Source organism: Pan troglodytes, chromosome 19, assembly GCF_028858775.2.
Source record: "Pan troglodytes isolate AG18354 chromosome 19, NHGRI_mPanTro3-v2.0_pri, whole genome shotgun sequence".
Lineage (NCBI taxonomy): Eukaryota > Metazoa > Chordata > Mammalia > Primates > Hominidae > Pan > Pan troglodytes.
In genome coordinates this window covers 95,618,054-95,634,986 of record NC_072417.2, presented here as the reverse complement: position 1 = coordinate 95,634,986, position 16,933 = coordinate 95,618,054, and the positions used below count along the sequence as shown (strand labels likewise).

General features: G+C 53.9%; 1 protein-coding gene and 1 long non-coding RNA gene across 17 annotated transcripts in view; one reads left to right on the top strand and one right to left on the bottom strand.

Moving 5' to 3' along the window:
* Positions 1-2,772: 2,772 nt before the first annotated feature.
* LOC107969007 (uncharacterized) lies at positions 2,773-4,136 on the bottom strand. Its single transcript, XR_010153414.1, has 3 exons — positions 4,045-4,136; positions 3,455-3,636; positions 2,773-2,944 (listed from the first exon to the last, which is right to left on the bottom strand). It is a non-coding gene; the product is annotated as an uncharacterized LOC107969007 (long non-coding RNA).
* CSNK1D (casein kinase 1 delta) overlaps positions 3,439-16,933 on the top strand; it is a 36,381-nt gene continuing 22,886 nt past the window's right edge. For 10 of the 16 annotated variants that reach the window (XR_001710611.3, XR_001710610.3, XR_010153409.1 and 7 more), the window contains exons 1-2: positions 3,439-5,224; positions 12,715-12,825. Coding sequence is in view for 7 of the 16 variants with exons in the window: in XM_009433549.5 (XP_009431824.2) it covers positions 4,288-5,224; positions 12,715-12,825 (1,048 nt within the window). In the remaining 9 variants the exon portion in view is untranslated. Of the gene's footprint in view, positions 5,225-11,174; positions 11,789-12,714; positions 12,826-16,684; positions 16,827-16,933 lie in introns of all 16 variants that reach the window. The other 6 variants (XR_010153413.1, XM_063800059.1, XM_063800061.1 and 3 more) reach the window with 3 other exon arrangements.

Below are 16,933 nucleotides of genomic sequence, written 5' to 3'. Positions count from 1 at the left end.
TTGCAGCAGCATTTCCTGTCGAAAATCTGTTTAACACTTACTTTCCCCAGTTCCAGAGAGGTGATCATTATTTATTCTCCACCATATGTTAGCATGCATGCAAGTATACACACACACACATGCTGTGTGCATGCACACACGAACACATGCACGTACACACATGCACATATGCAAACATATACGTACATGATGTGCATGCCCGTGTAGTGTCTGTGCATAAATGCACAAACACATGCAGACACATGCACACATCCATTTCTAACATGTCCATACACGCACAATACACACGTCTGCATGCCAGTGTGCGCAGGTGCCGACTTACACAGAGTGCTGCTTGACATGGTACCCCTCCCCTTCCCCGCCCTGTCTGAGATCTGGGTTCTGTTTCATTCGTTGTTCACGAGGAGGCCTTCCTGGCCCCTTCCTGGCTGGGCTCAGGGTGTTAGACTCGGAATCCTCCCACACTCATAGACGCCTTTCTTTGCCCTGCCAGGCAGATGGTGTCTGTGCCAGGCATGAGTCCTGGGAGCCGTCTCAGCTGTCTGAAGATGTTTTTCTGCAGCTTCCGGTTACATGTAAGCCGCTATCTCAGTCTGTTCATGCTGCTGTAACAAAACACCATGGACTAGGTACTTATAAAGAACAGAAATTTATTTCTCACAGTTCTGGGGGCTGGAAAGTCCAAGATGAAGGTGCTGGCATGTTCAGCGTCTGGTCAGGGCCTGGTGTCTCCTCCCGAGATGACAGCTTGTTACAGCATCCTCCAGAGGGGAGGAACATGGTGTCCTCACACAGCAGAGAGACAAAAGGGGAAAAGGGACCAAACTCCCTCGATCAAGCCCTTTCACAAGGCACTGAGCCATTCACGAGGGCGGGGCCTCACGATCCAAGCCCCTCTCCAAAGTGCCCCCTCCACTGACGCACTAGGCAGGTCAGTCTCTAACACACGCTTTTGGGAGGTCACGGGCAGGGGACAGCAGAGTCCCAAGCCAGTCTGATTCTTTCCTTTTGTTGTTGTTGTTGTTTGTTTGTTTTTGAGACGCAGTCTCGTTCTTGTTGCCTGGGCTGGAGTGCAGTGGCAGGATCTCTGCTCACTGCAACCTCTGCCTCATGGACTCCAGCAATTCTCTTGCCTGGCCTCCTGGGTAGCTGGGACTACAGGTGCACGTCACTATGCCTGGCTAATGTTTGCATTTTTAGTAGAGACAGGGTTTCACATGCTGGCCAGGCTGGTCTCAAACTCCTGACCTCAGGTGATCCACCCACCTTGGCCTCTCAAAGTGTTGGGATTCCAGGCGTAAACCACCGCGCCCAGCCTGATTCTTTCCCTTTGTTAGCAGATTCTTTCTAAATGGGTATCCGTAAACTTTCCTCTTTCCCTGTTTCTATAGTTTGGGTGTTGGTCCCCTTCAAACCTCAGGTTGAAATTTGAGCCCCAGTGTTGGAGGTGTCTGGGTCATGGGGGCAGATTCCTCACGAACAGTTTGGTGCTGTCCTCTTGGTAATGAGTGAGTTTTCACTCTTACTAGTTCCAGCAAGAGGGGCTTTTAAAAACACCTGCACGGCCGGCGCGGTGCCTCATGCCTATAATCTCAGCACTTTGGGAGGCCAAGGCGGGCGGATCACGAGGTCAGAAGTTCAAGATCAGCCTGACCAACATGGTGAAACCCCGTCTCTACAAAAATACAAAAATTAGCCGGGCATAGTGGCGCATGCCTCTAATCCCAGCTACTCAGGAGGCTGAGGCAGGAGAATCGCTTGAACCCGGGAGGCGGAGGTTGCAGTGAGCCGGCATTGCGCCACTGTGCTCCAGCCTGGGCAACAGAGCGAGACTCCATCTTAAAAAAAAAAAAAAAAAAGGCCTGTACTTCCCAACTCCTCCAGCTCCCTCTCGCACACGGTCTCCACACACTCCGGCTCCCTCTCGCACACCGTCTCCACGCACTCCAGCTGCCCTTCACCTTCTGCCATGAGTGGAGGCAGCGGCAGCAAGGCCCTCACCAGAGGCAGACGCCCGATCTTGAACTTTTGAGACCTCAGCATCGTGAGCTGTGTTAGGCTGTGGTTGCCTTGCTATAAAGAAATACTTAGGACTGGGCAATTTTAAAAGAAAAGAGGGCCAGGCATGGTAGCTCATGCCTGTGATCCCAGCACTCTGGAAGGCCAAGGTGGATAGATCACTTGAGGTCAGGAGTTTGAGACCAGTCTGGGCAACAGTAAGACCCCATGTCTACAAAAAATATGAAAAATTAGCCAGGTATGGTGGCGTGTGCCTGTAGTCCCAGCTACTCAGGAGGGTGAGGTGGGAGGATCACCTGAGCCCAGGAGGCAGAGGTTGCAGTGAGCCGAGATCACGCCACTGCACTCCAGCCTAGGCAACAGAGCGAGACCCTGTGTCAAAACAAATAAATAAATAAATAATGAAAAGAGGTTTACTTGGCTCCTGGTTCTGCAGGCTTTACAGGAGGCATGGTGCTGGCCTCTGCTCAGCTTCTGGGGAGGCCTCCGGAAGCTTCCGATCATGGTGAAAGGCAATGGGGGAGCGGGCACGTCACATGGCCAGAGCAGGAGCGAGCGAGCGAGTGAGCGAGAGAGAGAGGTGCCCCACACTTTTTAAATAACCAGATCTCAGGAGAACTCACTATCTCAAGGACAGCACCAAGGGGAGGGTGCTAAACATTCCTGAGAAATCCACCCCCATGACCCAGCCACCTCCAGCCTTGGGGTTTACAATTCAACATGAGGTTTACTGTGGACAAATATACAAATTACCTCATGATTCTTCATAAATTTCCCAGCCTCAGGTATTTCTTGATAGCAACAGTAAAGGAGCTAAGACACTGTGGCGTTCAGTTATATCAGGACAGACCCGGTTGTGGGCTGGCCCTCATACGTCCTGCCGGGAGCTCTGGGGGCTTTCCAGTCTGCAGGTCGGGACGTCCTTCTACTCTGAGAGATGTCCTAGTATCATCAAACCGCCCCGCAGACCATGCCTGGAGACTCTGCCTCACACATCTGTTCCCAGCGGTCACCAGCCCCTCATCCCTCCCTCGTCACCGCATCTGTGCGTCTCCTCTGTGACGGAGGCTGTTCCTTGGCAATGACTATCCTCAGCTTCAGCCCCCTGCCGACAGTTTTCTAGCTCAGAACCTGGCCATGTCTGCACCTTCCCTGTCTTCTCGGAAGGGGTGCTGTCATTCCCTGGGCTACACACCTGCTTTGTCCTCCTCTCTCTGACCCCAGGGCTCCAGGGCACCACTGTCCTCTTCCTTTGTCAGTTTGTTGTGGCTGGGGCTGGTGGTGGGGGAGCCACAGCAATCAGCCTGCCTCACCTTGCCCAGCCCGCATGTTCCCAGGGCTCCTGCCATCCCCACTACACCACAGCCCAGTCCGTGTGCACGGGTTATAGAGTCAAGACACAAACACACAAAAGCCAGGCAGACGGGCACAGTACCTGCTGCAGCTGCATGAAGCTCGGGGCACTATGGGTGAGAAGAGCTAGAAATGTTGGGGCCATCAGAGCCCAGGAGGACCAGCCGAGGGAGGAGCAGCTGACAGGTGGGCAGGTGCCCCTAGTCAGGGACAGCAGGACTCCCCAGGAAGAAGGATCACAGCCACCCGTGGGAGAGCTGGACTCTGTTCATCAACAGAAAAGCCGTGAGCGATTCCGCCAACAAGGTCAGTTTTACTAGTCTGGCAGCCCCGCACCCCCGGCTTCTGTAACTCAGAAACTGGGCAGTTCTGAGTGCCCGTCCCTCATTAGTGACTGATGGTGGTCTGGCCGGCGGCATCTCCTGTCTCCAGGCCCTGCTATGTAATTTCGGGAATGGATGCCCGTCTCCCCGACCTGACCTCCAGCTGTTTGGAGCTGAGGGGTGGAGAGGAAAGACTTGGGGGTGGAGAAAGGCGAGCACCACTGTGGGGCCTGTGGGGGCTGCTTTCCTCTTCTGCAGTGACCTGGACGGGCTGAGGCTGCTGTCTCACTCACGCTGCGGTGCCCACACCACAGCCCTGGTATGCTGATGCGTCAAAACACACCTTCACCTGTTTCACATTCTTGAGTTTCAGCGAGGATGCGACAGGTCTCGAGACACATGGACGTAGGACCATGGGGACGGGTTCTTCAAGGTCCCCATGCACCTGCAGCCTGGGGGCGGGCTTGTCTGAAGGGCTTTCTTCCCAGTTATGGGAATCAAAGGCCCCGATCTTTGAAGCTGGCCATCAGCCTGAACGTCCACTCCTTGTTTCCTTTGCAAGGAGGAACATTCAGATCCAACACAGATAAGAATGTTGACTCCGTCTCCAGGCCGCAGGGACTGGAGGGAGGCAGGTGGTCTGGCCTCGTTTTGTGAAAGGTGGTGGCTTTGCCCTCAATCTTCAGGCTGGACATCAGGACCTCCCAGGGCGCGGGCCTGCTCTGTCTCTGGCCTTAGGTGTCAGGAGGTAAGGCCGCAGACGCTGACGTACTGGGATGCCCCAAGCCCGGGAACTGGCAGCCCAGTGAGGGGGTCTCACCTGTGTCCCCTGAGCCTGGCCTGTCACTCTGTCCACGCCTCAGCTACCTGTCCCCTCCTGCAAAGGGCACCGCCTGTCGCGAGGAACTCACCTGGCTTCCTCGACATCTCGGGGGACACACGAAAAGCCCCCGCGAGAGCAGCAGGAGCCTGCACGTGGAAGGGGCTGGCGGCCCGAGGTCCCGGGGTAACAGGAGGGCAGAGGGGCTGGGCACGGCGCAGGGTCGGGAGGAGGCCTGGAGCGCTCGCCCCGCCCGGCCCCGCCCCTGGAGCGCCGCGGCCCCGCCCCGCCGGGTTGCTAGGGGAAGTGACGTCACAGCGCGATGGCGGCGGCTCCTTTAGGCAGCTGAAAGGGGATTTAGGCCCGGAAGATCCGAGTCCATCCGCGGCGGGGAGAGGGCAAGCGGGACCGGTAGGGGCCGGAGCAGCGGCGGCGGCGCTCGGACTGTCCCATCCGCCCCGTATTGAGGCGCTGGGAGCGGCGGGGCGACGGGAAAGCGATGGTGAAAGCGGGGCCGTGAGGGGGGCGGAGCCGGGAGCCGGACCCGCAGTAGCGGCAGCAGCGGCGCCGCCTCCCGGAGTTCAGACCCAGGAAGCGGCCGGGAGGGCAGGAGCGAATCGGGCCGCCGCCGCCATGGAGCTGAGAGTCGGGAACAGGTACCGGCTGGGCCGGAAGATCGGCAGCGGCTCCTTCGGAGACATCTATCTCGGTGAGGCCCCGCCGCCCCCGCCCGCCGTTCGAAGACCCGGGCCCTGCGGCTGCCAAGACCAAGCGCGATCGCGGAAGGAAGTGGTGGCCCCCGCGGGGTCTCCGTGCAAGTCCCGGCACCGCCGGGTCGTGGCCAGAACCCAACGGCCACTAGGCTAGCGCGGCCAGGGGTGGGGAGGGCAGTGGGGAGCGGACGTGGGGGAGGGGCAGGACCAGGTCGGGGGAGCAGGGTCTGGAGAGGGGAGGGTTGGGGAAGGAGGGGATAGGGGAGCTGACCCGGGGTGGGGCATGGTCTCTGGGGAGCCGACCTGGGTAGGGGCAGGGTCGTGGGGAGCGGACTCGGGAAGGGCTGGGTGGGGCGTGGGGAGGCGGGCCTGGGGGAGGGGCAGGGCGGGGGTGGGGGCAGCGGGCCGTGGGAGGGGATGGGGCAGGGCTGGGGCCGCGAAGCGGGCGTCGGCTTCCTCCACGCCTAAGGTCACCGCAGTGAACAAAGGCCACGCTCTTTCTTCCGCAGCCCGGTCCGGGGCTGTCTGGCTTCCCCCTCAGAGGCTGCCCCTGCGTCTTGCATTCGTGGGGGAAAATGTCAGAAAGACCCAAACGCCGTGTGGAGGGGGGGAGTGGCCCGGCTAGGAGTGGGGCTTGCCCTCCCGCTGGGGGTTCTCTCTGAACGGTTCCCCTTGGCCTTGGAGCGGTGATTGAGTGCAAATGAGCAAGGGTTAAGTTTAGGTGAATGTAGAGAAAGTCACACAGGGTTAAGATGCTGGCAAAATGAGAGGCAGATGAAGTAGTTGTACTCATGAGGTGTCCTTTAGACTGTAACAGTCTCAAGGTAGATTTCAAAAACAATGGGATTAGGTTTTGGGTTGTGTCATATTTACAATGGAAAAATATGCACGTGAACACGTGATGAAAGGTTGGCTTAAATCTTCAAGTTTGTAATTTATTTTTTTTTTTTCTGAGACGGAGTTTCGCTCTTGTTGCCCAGGTTGGAGTGCCATGGCGCGATCTCGGCTCACCGCAACCTCTGCCTCCCAGGTTCAAGCGATTCTCCTGCCTCAGCCTCCCGAAAAGCTGGGATTACAGGCGTGCGCCACCACGCCTGGCTAATTTTGTATTTTTAGTAGAGACGGGGTTTCTTCATGTTGGTCAGGCTGGTCTCGAACTCCGGACCTCAAGTGATCCGCCCACTTCGGCCTCCCGAAGTGCTGGGAAGCCACCGCGCCTGGCCCAAGTTTGTAATTTTAAAGTAACTTAATTTTCCGTACTCGTTAGTGGGATTGTGCAATGTACGAGTTATTCCAAGACCCCCTGAATTTGAGGATATGTAGCCTGAGGCGGTGTGCCTGCAGAGGGGCTGCTGCAGACCTTTGAGGGGAGCTGTTTTCTGTTCCAGCAGCCCTAGCTTTGGTGTGTGTTTTAACTGGGGCACCTGTCAGCCAGGGTCAGGAATCCCCTGGGATGTCAGTAATGCCTCTGGTCATACCTTTTAGATGAAGCCACATGTGGACAGTCTCCAGTTCTCACACCCTTCCCACTTGTCACCAGAGAGAGGACTCAGGACCCGGTGGGCTGACAGCGTTAGGATGAATCCACACAGCTGGGTGGCTCATACTTTCGGTGCCTGGTTAACCTGCCAGGTAACCCTGTCACATGCCATATTGTTGCTTTTGAACCTGTACATATGCCTTAGTGGACTGCTGAGTAAGCAGGCTTTAGACATTTGGGTTTGACTATTAAACATTTATACCAGGTGGTCAGCTGGATGTGTTCTTGGCAGTGTTTGGGAAGTCAGAGTGCTTGGTCAATGGAAGTCGTTTGGCTTATTTATAGAACAATAGATTTTGGCGAAAGTTTTAACCCCAGGATCTGAGTTACACTGCAAAGCCAGTCCATTAACCACCTTTAGGCAGGCATCAAAAAGGAGTATTTTGGGCCGAGTGTGGTGGCTCACGCCTGTAATCCCAGCACTTTGGGAAGCTGAGGCGGGCGGATCGCTTGAGGTCAGGAGACCAGCCTGGCCAAAGTGGTGAAACCCCATCTCTACTAAAAATACAAAAATTGGCCAGGCGTGGTGGTGGCTGCCTGTAATTCCAGCTACTTGGGAGGCTGAGGCATGAGAATTGCTTGAACCTGGGAGGCGGAGGTTGCAGTGAGCCAAGATCACACCACTGCACTCCAGCCTGGGCGATGGAGTGAGACTCTGTCTCAAAAAATAAATAAATAAGAAGTACTTTGAAACTATCTGTTCTCTCATCTGAGACCTTGTCAAACAACTTTGTGCTTTCCAAAGATAGATTCAGACAAATTTTGGTGTGGTTGTCACCAAGTAATTCCAGAGGTGGAGGGTGGAAGGCTGTCTCCTCACTCAGCGTTCCACCCTCCAGGCCTCACCTCGCGCTGGGCATACAGTCATGCTGGATACGGGGTTGCGGGCGGCTGTGGCTCTGACACCCTGGGGTTGGAGCCCCCAGACAGCCATCCCAGACAGCCACCCATCAGGGTACACGTCCAGTTACTTGAGTGGGGTTAGGCACAGCTGATTTTTTTTTTTTCCCATCAGCATTGGCTCCTAGCCTACACTGTGGTCCTTTCAGATGACCCCACGGAGGAAAGGCTAGGTGGTCACGTTAGCCGGAGTAAGGCAGTTTGGAAGAAGCGTGGGTCCAAGCAGAATGGCAGTTAGAGTCAAAGATGGCTGATCTGAAGACTATGAGATGGATCGGTCATCCCCACCATAGTTTTGTTTGGGCAGCCAGTTACACATAAATCGAGGAACTAGGTCTTCATCTTGACCCCTGCGTGCCGTGTATATTCTAGTATGAGTATCGTTAAGACCATTCCTACTGTTGTCACTTTGGTATCCTCCAGGTGGGGTTCACCTTGCTTTGAGCTTGGCTTTTGGGTTTTTGTTTTTCTACCGGGGACTTTCTGTGCTTTCAGATGTTTGAGACCAGGAAGGGGGGAAGGCTGTGCTTCAGTGGAGTGCCTGTGGGCTAGAAGCGTGGTGTGGGCCTGCCTGCCCCGACCCTGCTGTGACAGTTGAGGGCGGGTGCTCACTGCAGGGCCCCACCAGGTTGTCGTGTTCCAAAATTGCCCCTTCAAAGGGGGCAGTATTTTGGGGCTATTTCTTGAATGCCCAGGCTTTGGAAAGTGGGACCCCAAAAAGAACAATCTGTCTTCAGTCTGAGATTGCCAGATTCGCAAGGCCCTTCAGGAGGGCAGGTTGGGAAGGTGACACAGCCCACACACACCTGTGGAGCGCACACCTTGGCAGCCTGTTGTGTGACCTGGCCCCAGCCCTGTGCCGCCCTCCGCATCCGTGTCCATGTGGTGTGGCCATAAACCAGAAGTTCTTTCACTTATGCTGGCAGAGTACCACTGGAAATAAACTTGATAACATTTGAAAACAGCCAGTGTCCTTAATGTGGACCATGAGTTCCCAGCCCCAGAACCACAGGGGTGTCTGGCGGAAGAGGACTGTTCAGCTGGGCCAGGCTAGAGGGAGAGGCCTGCTGTGTTCACCCCACAGGCGGCCCATGCAGAGAGGCAGTGAGAGCCCAGCTGGTCCTGCCTCTGTTCTCGCCTGTAGTGTGTTCTGGAGGTTAGTGGCAGGACTGGATTACCTGGCTGGTGGGCTGGACAGATGCATCTGTTGGCATCTGTACTTGATCCCATCGCACCATCAGCTTGTCAGGGCCTCCATTTGTCCACCTGTTACCTGGATGGACTGACTTCATAATGTGCACAAGCATCTTTTGGGAGCTAATTGCTTCATCTCTGAAGCACACGTTTTTCCCCTCACTGACTGATTTCTCAAGAGGCAGCCTGCAGGGTGCCTGGTATGCAGTAGGGCCCCAAGATGCTGACCAGCCTTGAGAGGAGAGCGACCACCTGTTCTTCCTGTAGCTTCTGGGGTCTCCTCACTGCAGTGTTAGGGCTGTAGCCTCTGTTGACCTTGGACTCTGCTTAACTCAAGCATCTGTAATGAGAAGTCGTGGTACTGCTGACCGCTGCCCTGTGAGTTGACCTTTGTCCTGCTGCCCAAGGCGTCTCCCTGTTTTTTTTGTTGACAAGACAATCCTTAATGGGAGTTGCCAGCATCCAGGCTGGTAATTCAGAATTACCCTCCTGTGCCAGGACAGGGCCACACTCTGGTTAGGTTCACTTAATTCACCATCTGCTTTATTTATTTATTTATTTTTTTTAAGACAAAGTATCATTCTGTTGCCCAGGCTGGGGTGCAGTGGCGCGATCTCAGCTCACTGCAACCCCTGCCTCCTGGGTTCAAGCAGTTCTTCCGCGTCAACCTCCTGAGTAGCTGGGGTTAGAGGCGCACACCAGCATGCCTGGCTAATTTTTTTTGTATTTATAGTAGAGACGGGGTTTCACCATGTGGGCCAGGCTGGTCTCGAATGCCTGACCTCAAGTGATCCATCAGCCTCAGCCTCCCAAAGTGCTGGGATTACAGGCGTGAACCACCACACCCGGCCACCATCTGCTTTTGGCTGCTGAACTTGAGGGACGTAATTTTGTTTTTGTAGGACTAACATTAACTGATACCCAAACACGGACTGAGGAAAGCCCTGTCTCACAGCAGACCAGGATTGTTGAGCTGCAGGGAAGAGTTGAGTTTGTTTTGTTGACAGAATGTCTTTTGTATAAACAGACAACCCAGACAACCTGGTGATCTGCGTGTCACCAGGTTTTGGTTTGTTTTGAATCTGACACCCAGGGCTCAGGGTCTTTCAAATTCTCATTCCCCTTTTAGTAGTGCTTCTCAGATTTAACCTGTGGTGAAGAACCAGGCTTGTAATTTTCAACCTGTTGTATGCCAAAACTTGTGTATAAGGTCAAAATGCTGCAGTGATGCCAGATTGCCGCCACAGTTACTCAGCGCCTCCGTGCTGCCTTGTGGACTGATGGCAGCTTGAGGATCTGACTTTCAGCAGCATGGCTGGTAGAGTAGGGGTGCCCCCGGTGGGCGAGGTGGGACAGGGCTGCAGGCCAGGGGGTCTGAGCAGTGCTCAGCGACCTTGAGGCAGGTGGTGCCCTTGGAATGCACAGACCTTGGTGTTCTGCTGCTTGATGCTTCTGCCCAGCAGGTGACGAGGTCCCTGCTGCAGGCCCCAGAGAGTTGCCATCCTCACATCTGTGTACAGGACCTGCATCCAGCTGCTCCCCTATAGAGACTCGGGGCGACCTTGGTGTCGGTTCCACAGGAGGGCTGGCTCTGTGTGCTTGCACAGCGAGAGGTCCCGGCCCCATGATAGGGTGTGATTCGTGTTGTGTGCCAGAGCGGCTGGTGATGACTTTTGCCCCACGACAGTCAGTGCTGCAGGTGTGACTGGCAGACATTAGCTTTATCAGCTACAGAGAAGTGGAGTGAGAGATGCTAGTCAGCAGACTGTGTGGCCCCAAGCCATCGGCCCCAGGCGATGGGGTCACTGGGCTGCCAGCTGGCGAGGGTGGCGGTGCTGTCCGAGGCTGCACTGCGCCTGCTTGGGGGTGCAGGGAGCTGCTGACATAACTAGTGGGATGAGTCACCCTCCCTCCCGGCTGGCGAGTTGAGTTCAGAGTCCAGGTCCTTAGAGGAACTCAGAGTCGTTTTTCATTTGCACAGTACATTTTTCGATGAAGTCATTTCTCCTGTAATTGGATAGACTGTCCCAACTGTAGGCAGGAAGAACAAAATTTGTTACCTCGAGTACTCTGAAGAGTCTCTGTTGATAGTAAGTGACGTTCTTAAATCTAGAATGGTCACTGGCAGTGACCCGGTGGTGGCGATTCCTGTGGAACGCAGCAGTGACAAGGGGTTTGGGGCCCAGGCTGGAAGTGGCACATCTCATGCCACCATCTGGGCAGACGAGGGGCTTCCTGGGTGTTCAGTGGACGTGTGTGGATATCAGCAGACTGCTCTAGTGCTCACTTGACCTTACTCTGTTTTTCATCAGGGAACCTTATCTTAAAGAGCTGTAAAAGAAACTGTTAACCCATTCATCTCCACAACTCTCATGAAACAGACGTCAGACCTCACCACTGATCTCCATTGACAAGAGAAACCGAGTCACTAAGAACTAGCCAAGTTGCTTTGCCCAGCACCACAGTCTCTCAGGGAAGGAAGTCTCCCAGGGCTTTGTCTGGGCTGCTGAAGCTAGTGTGAATTCTTTTCCACATAGCCACGCTGTTTGGAAGGATTCCAGTGTCTTTTTTTTTTTTTTTTTTTTTTTTTTGAGACGGTGTCTCGCTCTGTCACCCAGGCTGGAGTGCAGTGGCGCGATCTCGGCTCACTGCAAGCTCCGCCTCCCAGGTTCACGCCATTCTCCTGCCTCAGGCTCCCAAGTAGCTGGGACCACAGGCACCCACCACCATGCCCAGCTAATTTTTTGTATTTTTAGTAGAGATGGGGTTTCACCGTGTTAGCCAGGATGGTCTCAATCTCCTGACCTTGTGATCCGCCCGCCTTGGCCTCCCAAAGTGCTGGGATTACAGGCGTGAGCCACCGCGCCCGGCCGATTCCAGTGTCTTATACTCTGAAGGGACTCGTGAGGGAAGAGGAGAGAGCTGGGTATGTACTGTGTGCAGCTTCTTTTTCTCTCCTGTTCGGTTAAAGCTCCTTGGATGCCTCATGCAGTGGATTTGGGGAAGGCTTTGGGCCAGATTCAAACTCAGGAGCATTTGTGGGTGAACCTGAGAGGGATGGTGGTTGTCACATTTGTCATTTATTGGAGTAAAGCAGAGATGGAACATTTCTAGGTAAAAAGTGTAATTTTGCCTCCAAACTCATAGTCCGATCGTCATGGTATTAGATGTGTCATTGGTTTTAGCCATAGACTGATGAAAGATGTGTGACCGGTGCGTGTTGGTAGGTGGTACATTTAGGGCGTTGAAAACAGGCGATTTTTCTGGCTTTGTGTCCCCAGGAAGGGAGAAGGGCCTCCCTCCGCCTGGTGGAGGGTGTTTGCCTGCAATAGGTTGGCTAGAGATGACTCCCGCTGCCTGCGATGCCAGGCCTGGGTGGACTGGAACTGTGGCTATTGGGTAAAAACCTAGCCCTTCCTCGGGGAAACTCAAACCACCCCCTCGGAGGCCTATCAGGCAGCATGGAGAAAAGGGAATGGCACCGTGGAGCTCTACCACAGGCTGTCTGGGGCGGGCAAGTGCAGGGGCCCTGGGCAGGGCTGATGGGAGGATGCAGACCAGAAGGGCCACTGTGGAGAGGGAGCTGCAGCACCTGGAGACTGGTGGGCGGGTGATGGAAGCCGCATAAACCTTCTGTGCAGTTCAAATTCGTCCTGTTGTGAAAATGGGAATATGGATAACTTCCCCCAGAGATGTGTCAGCCGATTAGCCCGCCTTACTATGCTAGGAAGGAGAACACATCCCTCACTTGGTCCTTCATGGAAAACACATAGTGCTTGTTGTTTCTCCAGCATGTTGGGTTATTTGGTGGATACCAGGTAATTCCTGTTGTGGTTTTCTTTCTTTGCCAAGGTACGGACATTGCTGCAGGAGAAGAGGTTGCCATCAAGCTTGAATGTGTCAAAACCAAACACCCTCAGCTCCACATTGAGAGCAAAATCTACAAGATGATGCAGGGAGGAGGTAGGTCCTTTACCAGTCACAGAGGAACACCAGGGTTCTGTTTGACAAGGGAGAACAGCAACTCAGCATCGCTGGTTAAAATAAACCCAAAACTGGTTCTGGGCAAAAGGGAGGGAAGTGTTCTCCACACCCTGACAAAGCAGTCACAGCTTCCTTCAGAGAGTCTTGGGTCCAGAGACCCTCCCTCAACACAAAGAAACATCTTATGGGCCGGGCATGGTGGCTCATGCCTGGAATCCCAGCACTTTGGGAGGCCAAGATGGGTGGATCATTTGAGGTCAGTAGTTTGAGACTAGCCTGGCCAACGTAGTGAAACCCCGTCTCTACTAAAAATACAAAAATTAGCCAAGTGTGGTGGCGTGCACCTGTAATCCCAGCTGTTTGGGAGCCTGAGGCAGGAGAATCGCCTGAGTCTGGGAGGCAGAGGTTGCGGTGAGCCGAGATCACGCCACTGCACTCCAGCCTGGGCAACAGAGTGAGACCCTGTCCCCCCCCCAAAAAAAAAAAATCTTATGCCATCTTGTCCTTTTGTTTAAATTTTGCTTCATATTGGGTCATGGTGTCTGAAATCAAGAGTTTGTGTGAATAGGCCAGACGCAGTGGCTTACACCTGTAATCCCAGCACTTTGGGAGGCCGAGGCGGGCGGATCACGAGGTCAGGAGCTCGAGACCATCCTGGCTAACACAGTGAAACCCCGTCTCTACTAAAAATACAAAAAAAGTTAGCCGTTCGTGGTGGCGGGCGCCTGTAGTCCCAGCTACTTGGGAGGCTGAGGCAGGAGAATGGCGTGAACCCGGGAGGCGGAGCTTGCAGTGAGCCCAGATAGCGCCACTGCAGTCCAGCCTGGATGAAAGAGTGAGACTCCGTCTCAAAAAAAAAAAAAAAAAGATTTCGTGTGAATTTCAATGCATGCTCCGCGTGGTGTTGTGTGCCCCTCAGTGGTCACTGGAGCTGTTGCCAGTGGCACGTGTGTTGCGCAGTGGGGCCTTCCTGATGTGTGATCCCTGAGTGAGGCCTCTGCTCCTTCGCATGCTTTGCTTATAGCTTGGGGGAAGTCCCTTCACACTCTGGGCTCGTTTTCTCCTGAGCAAAACAAGGGTTTTGAACTTGGCGACCATCACGACCTCTTCCAGCTCAGTTACTATCCCAGTTCTGCGAGCCCTCAGCCCAGGGCCTTAGGTACCTGGTGTTCCACGGTGGGCCAGGTATGGAGCAGAGTGCTCCCGTCCTCACCTCAGAGTCCAGCTCTTGCAAGTTCCCTGGACTTTCAAACAGTTCGGCTGATGGAGCAGGAGGGTATTCTCTGCGGGGATTTCAGAGCCATGAAGCGTGTGTCTCAACAGCAGAGCTTCGGTCTGGCAGGAGCCCTCTTTGGGAACAGAGCTTTTTGTCTGAAGAGTGGCTGTGCCACGTCTGTGGAGCCCTCCCAGTGAGAAGCCTCCGCGGCACATTTGTAGGTGGATGGTTGGGTGAGTCCCCTTGGGCAACTGGCCAAAGGAAAACCTGTTCAGGGCCTCTGTTAGCCCTTTTGTCACGGGAAAGGGAGGACTGTTGATTTGATTCTTTGACATCTTTTCTCAGCACAAGCACGTAATCTGTGCTACTACAAGAAACCGACATTTCTAGGTTTATGTGACACAAAATATCTTTGGCAGCACCTGTGGTCCTGGGGAACCCGTTACAGAGAGGGGCACCCAGTGTGTCCCGTCACGGGCCTCACGTGACCAGAGGAGGCCACAGGAATTAAAAATCCCATCACCAACCCAGGGAAAGCTCAGCAGAGACTCCGCCCTGGGAGCCTGTCTGGCGGCCCTTGGTGGTGGACTGGCCTCTCAAGGGCCTGGAGCCTGCATTGCCTTGAAGGTGTGACGAGCCAATAGAGCAGGGTGGTGCGGGGTGTGGCCTTGGCCTGCGGGAGCCTGGTGCTGGGGTCGAGTAAAACCTGCAAGCTTAAAAACACCTTAAGTTTTTACGAGAGATGTCTCCAGGAGAACTTGCAAGCCAGGGGTGCACAAGGGCAAAGGGAAGAAAGCCAGTCCTTAGAAGCCCGGGATGGTCACTGGGGAAGCCAACCCTGAACCAAAAAGTAGCTACGTGGTTCCCGACAGGACTTCTCCACTCGGCACTAGTGCCGTTTGTAGTGGTGCGTTCTCTGCATGGTAGATGTTGGCAGCACCCCTGCCCCTAGTTGTGATACTCAAAACTTTCTTCAGACAGTGCTGAAGGCCCCTGGCAGGCAAAGTTGCTTCCCCTGTGGCCGCTGGCTTAAGAGAGTAAAGAAGCCTGCACCTTCCTGTTCCTGCCCATGCACCTTCTCTAGGATCTTGGAAACCAAATAGGATTTCAGAAATGGATTTTCTCCCATTTGGGCTTCGAGCGCATTGCCATGTCCCTGACAATTCCAAAATGTAGGTCAGGTCTTCTGTGTTAAATGCACAGACACCTGGTGGATACTGTCAAGGTTTTTGTTTTTATTTTTGTTTTTTGTTTTTTGTTTTTGTTTGGAGACAGAGTCTCACTCCGTTGCCCAGGATGGAGTGCAATGGCGCAATCTTGGCCCACTGCAACCTCCGCCTCCTGGGTTCAGGCCATTCTCCTGCCTCAGCCTCTGGAGTAGCTGGGATTACAGGCATGAGCCACCCTGCCTGGCTAATTTTTGTATTTTTAGTAGAGATAGGGCTTCACCACGTTGGCCAGGCTGGTTTTGAACTCCTGATCTCAGGCGATCTGCCCACGTTGGCCTCCCAAAGTGCTGGGATTATAGGCGTGAGCCACCGCACCCGTCGGATACTGTAAAGATCTAAAGATCTGCATTTTAGAAAACAAATGATGTCCGAGAAGGCAAAAGGCCTAATTCTGGTGGTGGTTCTTGAATTCACTTTGAGACTAAACCGGGGAGTTGACAAATAATGGGAAGAAATTGTTTCATCCAGAAGCCACCAGATCTCGCCGCTGCCATTCTTGTGCAGTGTCTGCTATGGGTGGTACAGATTGTCCCCTTGTGCAGTGTTTGCTGTGGGTGGTCCAGATTGTCCTGCTATCTCTGAAAAAAAGGGCAGCAAGCACCACTCATTGCGGTTTTCCTTCCTTTCACGTGAGAGTCAAGTGGTGGTGCCAGGTTCTGATCTTTACGTTTGCTTGATGGATGCTGCCTTCCAGGAGAAAGCTCCACGGCGAGTGCATTCTGTTCTCTGCAGCTTGGGAAGAATGAGCCTTAAAAACACACTGGTCACTGCCCATAGCAGCCCTGGGCAGTGGGTACTGAGCTCTTCAGCCTTATGTTGCAAATGAGGAAACTGGGTTTAGAAGGCTGTGTAACTTCACAGAGGACAGACTTGAACTTGGGCATTCTAGCCCCCCAGGCTACTGCTGAAGCAGCTGTCTGCTCCCAGAGAAGGAAGTGGCGGCCACCCTACGTGGCCTTCAGCTGTCAGGAATGTGCCCCAGATGCTCCTACCTGTCCCAAATCTGGTTGGGACAATAGATTCAATACCTGAAATAGTAGAAAGAAACTAAAAGTAGCTATGTTGGTGGAAGATTTGGATAGACACCTAGTTTTTATGAAAACCGACTGGACTGGTGGGCAAAACCTGGGGACAGTTGTAACTGCTCTTTCCAATCCTAACATCCCCCAAAAGCAGCTTTAGCTCACTCCCTCCTTGGGGAACCCCTCAGCAAAGGACATTTACTTAGTTCACAGCTGCTTTTCGTCAAGGCTGAGATGGTAGGCATGGTTTGAGGGAGGGAAGAGGGGAGTACGTGTGTAGAACCCGGGCCAGTGGGTGAAGGTTCTGTGGCTGAGGGTGGGCGACTGTCTTCCATCATCTTTTTCTTGTGAAATATTGTACAACACCAAAGAATGTATGTAACATGTACGGTATCGAGGACATTAAAATCAACAACCAGGACCCTGCCCTGCCCACCTGAGAGGGAACACTCCCTGTGGAGCCCGTTCGCCCGCCCAGCCCCATGTCTGTGCCAGGACCTCGCTCACCTGTTTGTAAGTTTTTGTTGCTTTGTCATCCTACAAGAAACTTTTTTCAAAATCCAAATAATGAAATTATCTAGAAACATTTTAGTTATATAAATCATTTTAGGGTTCAACTG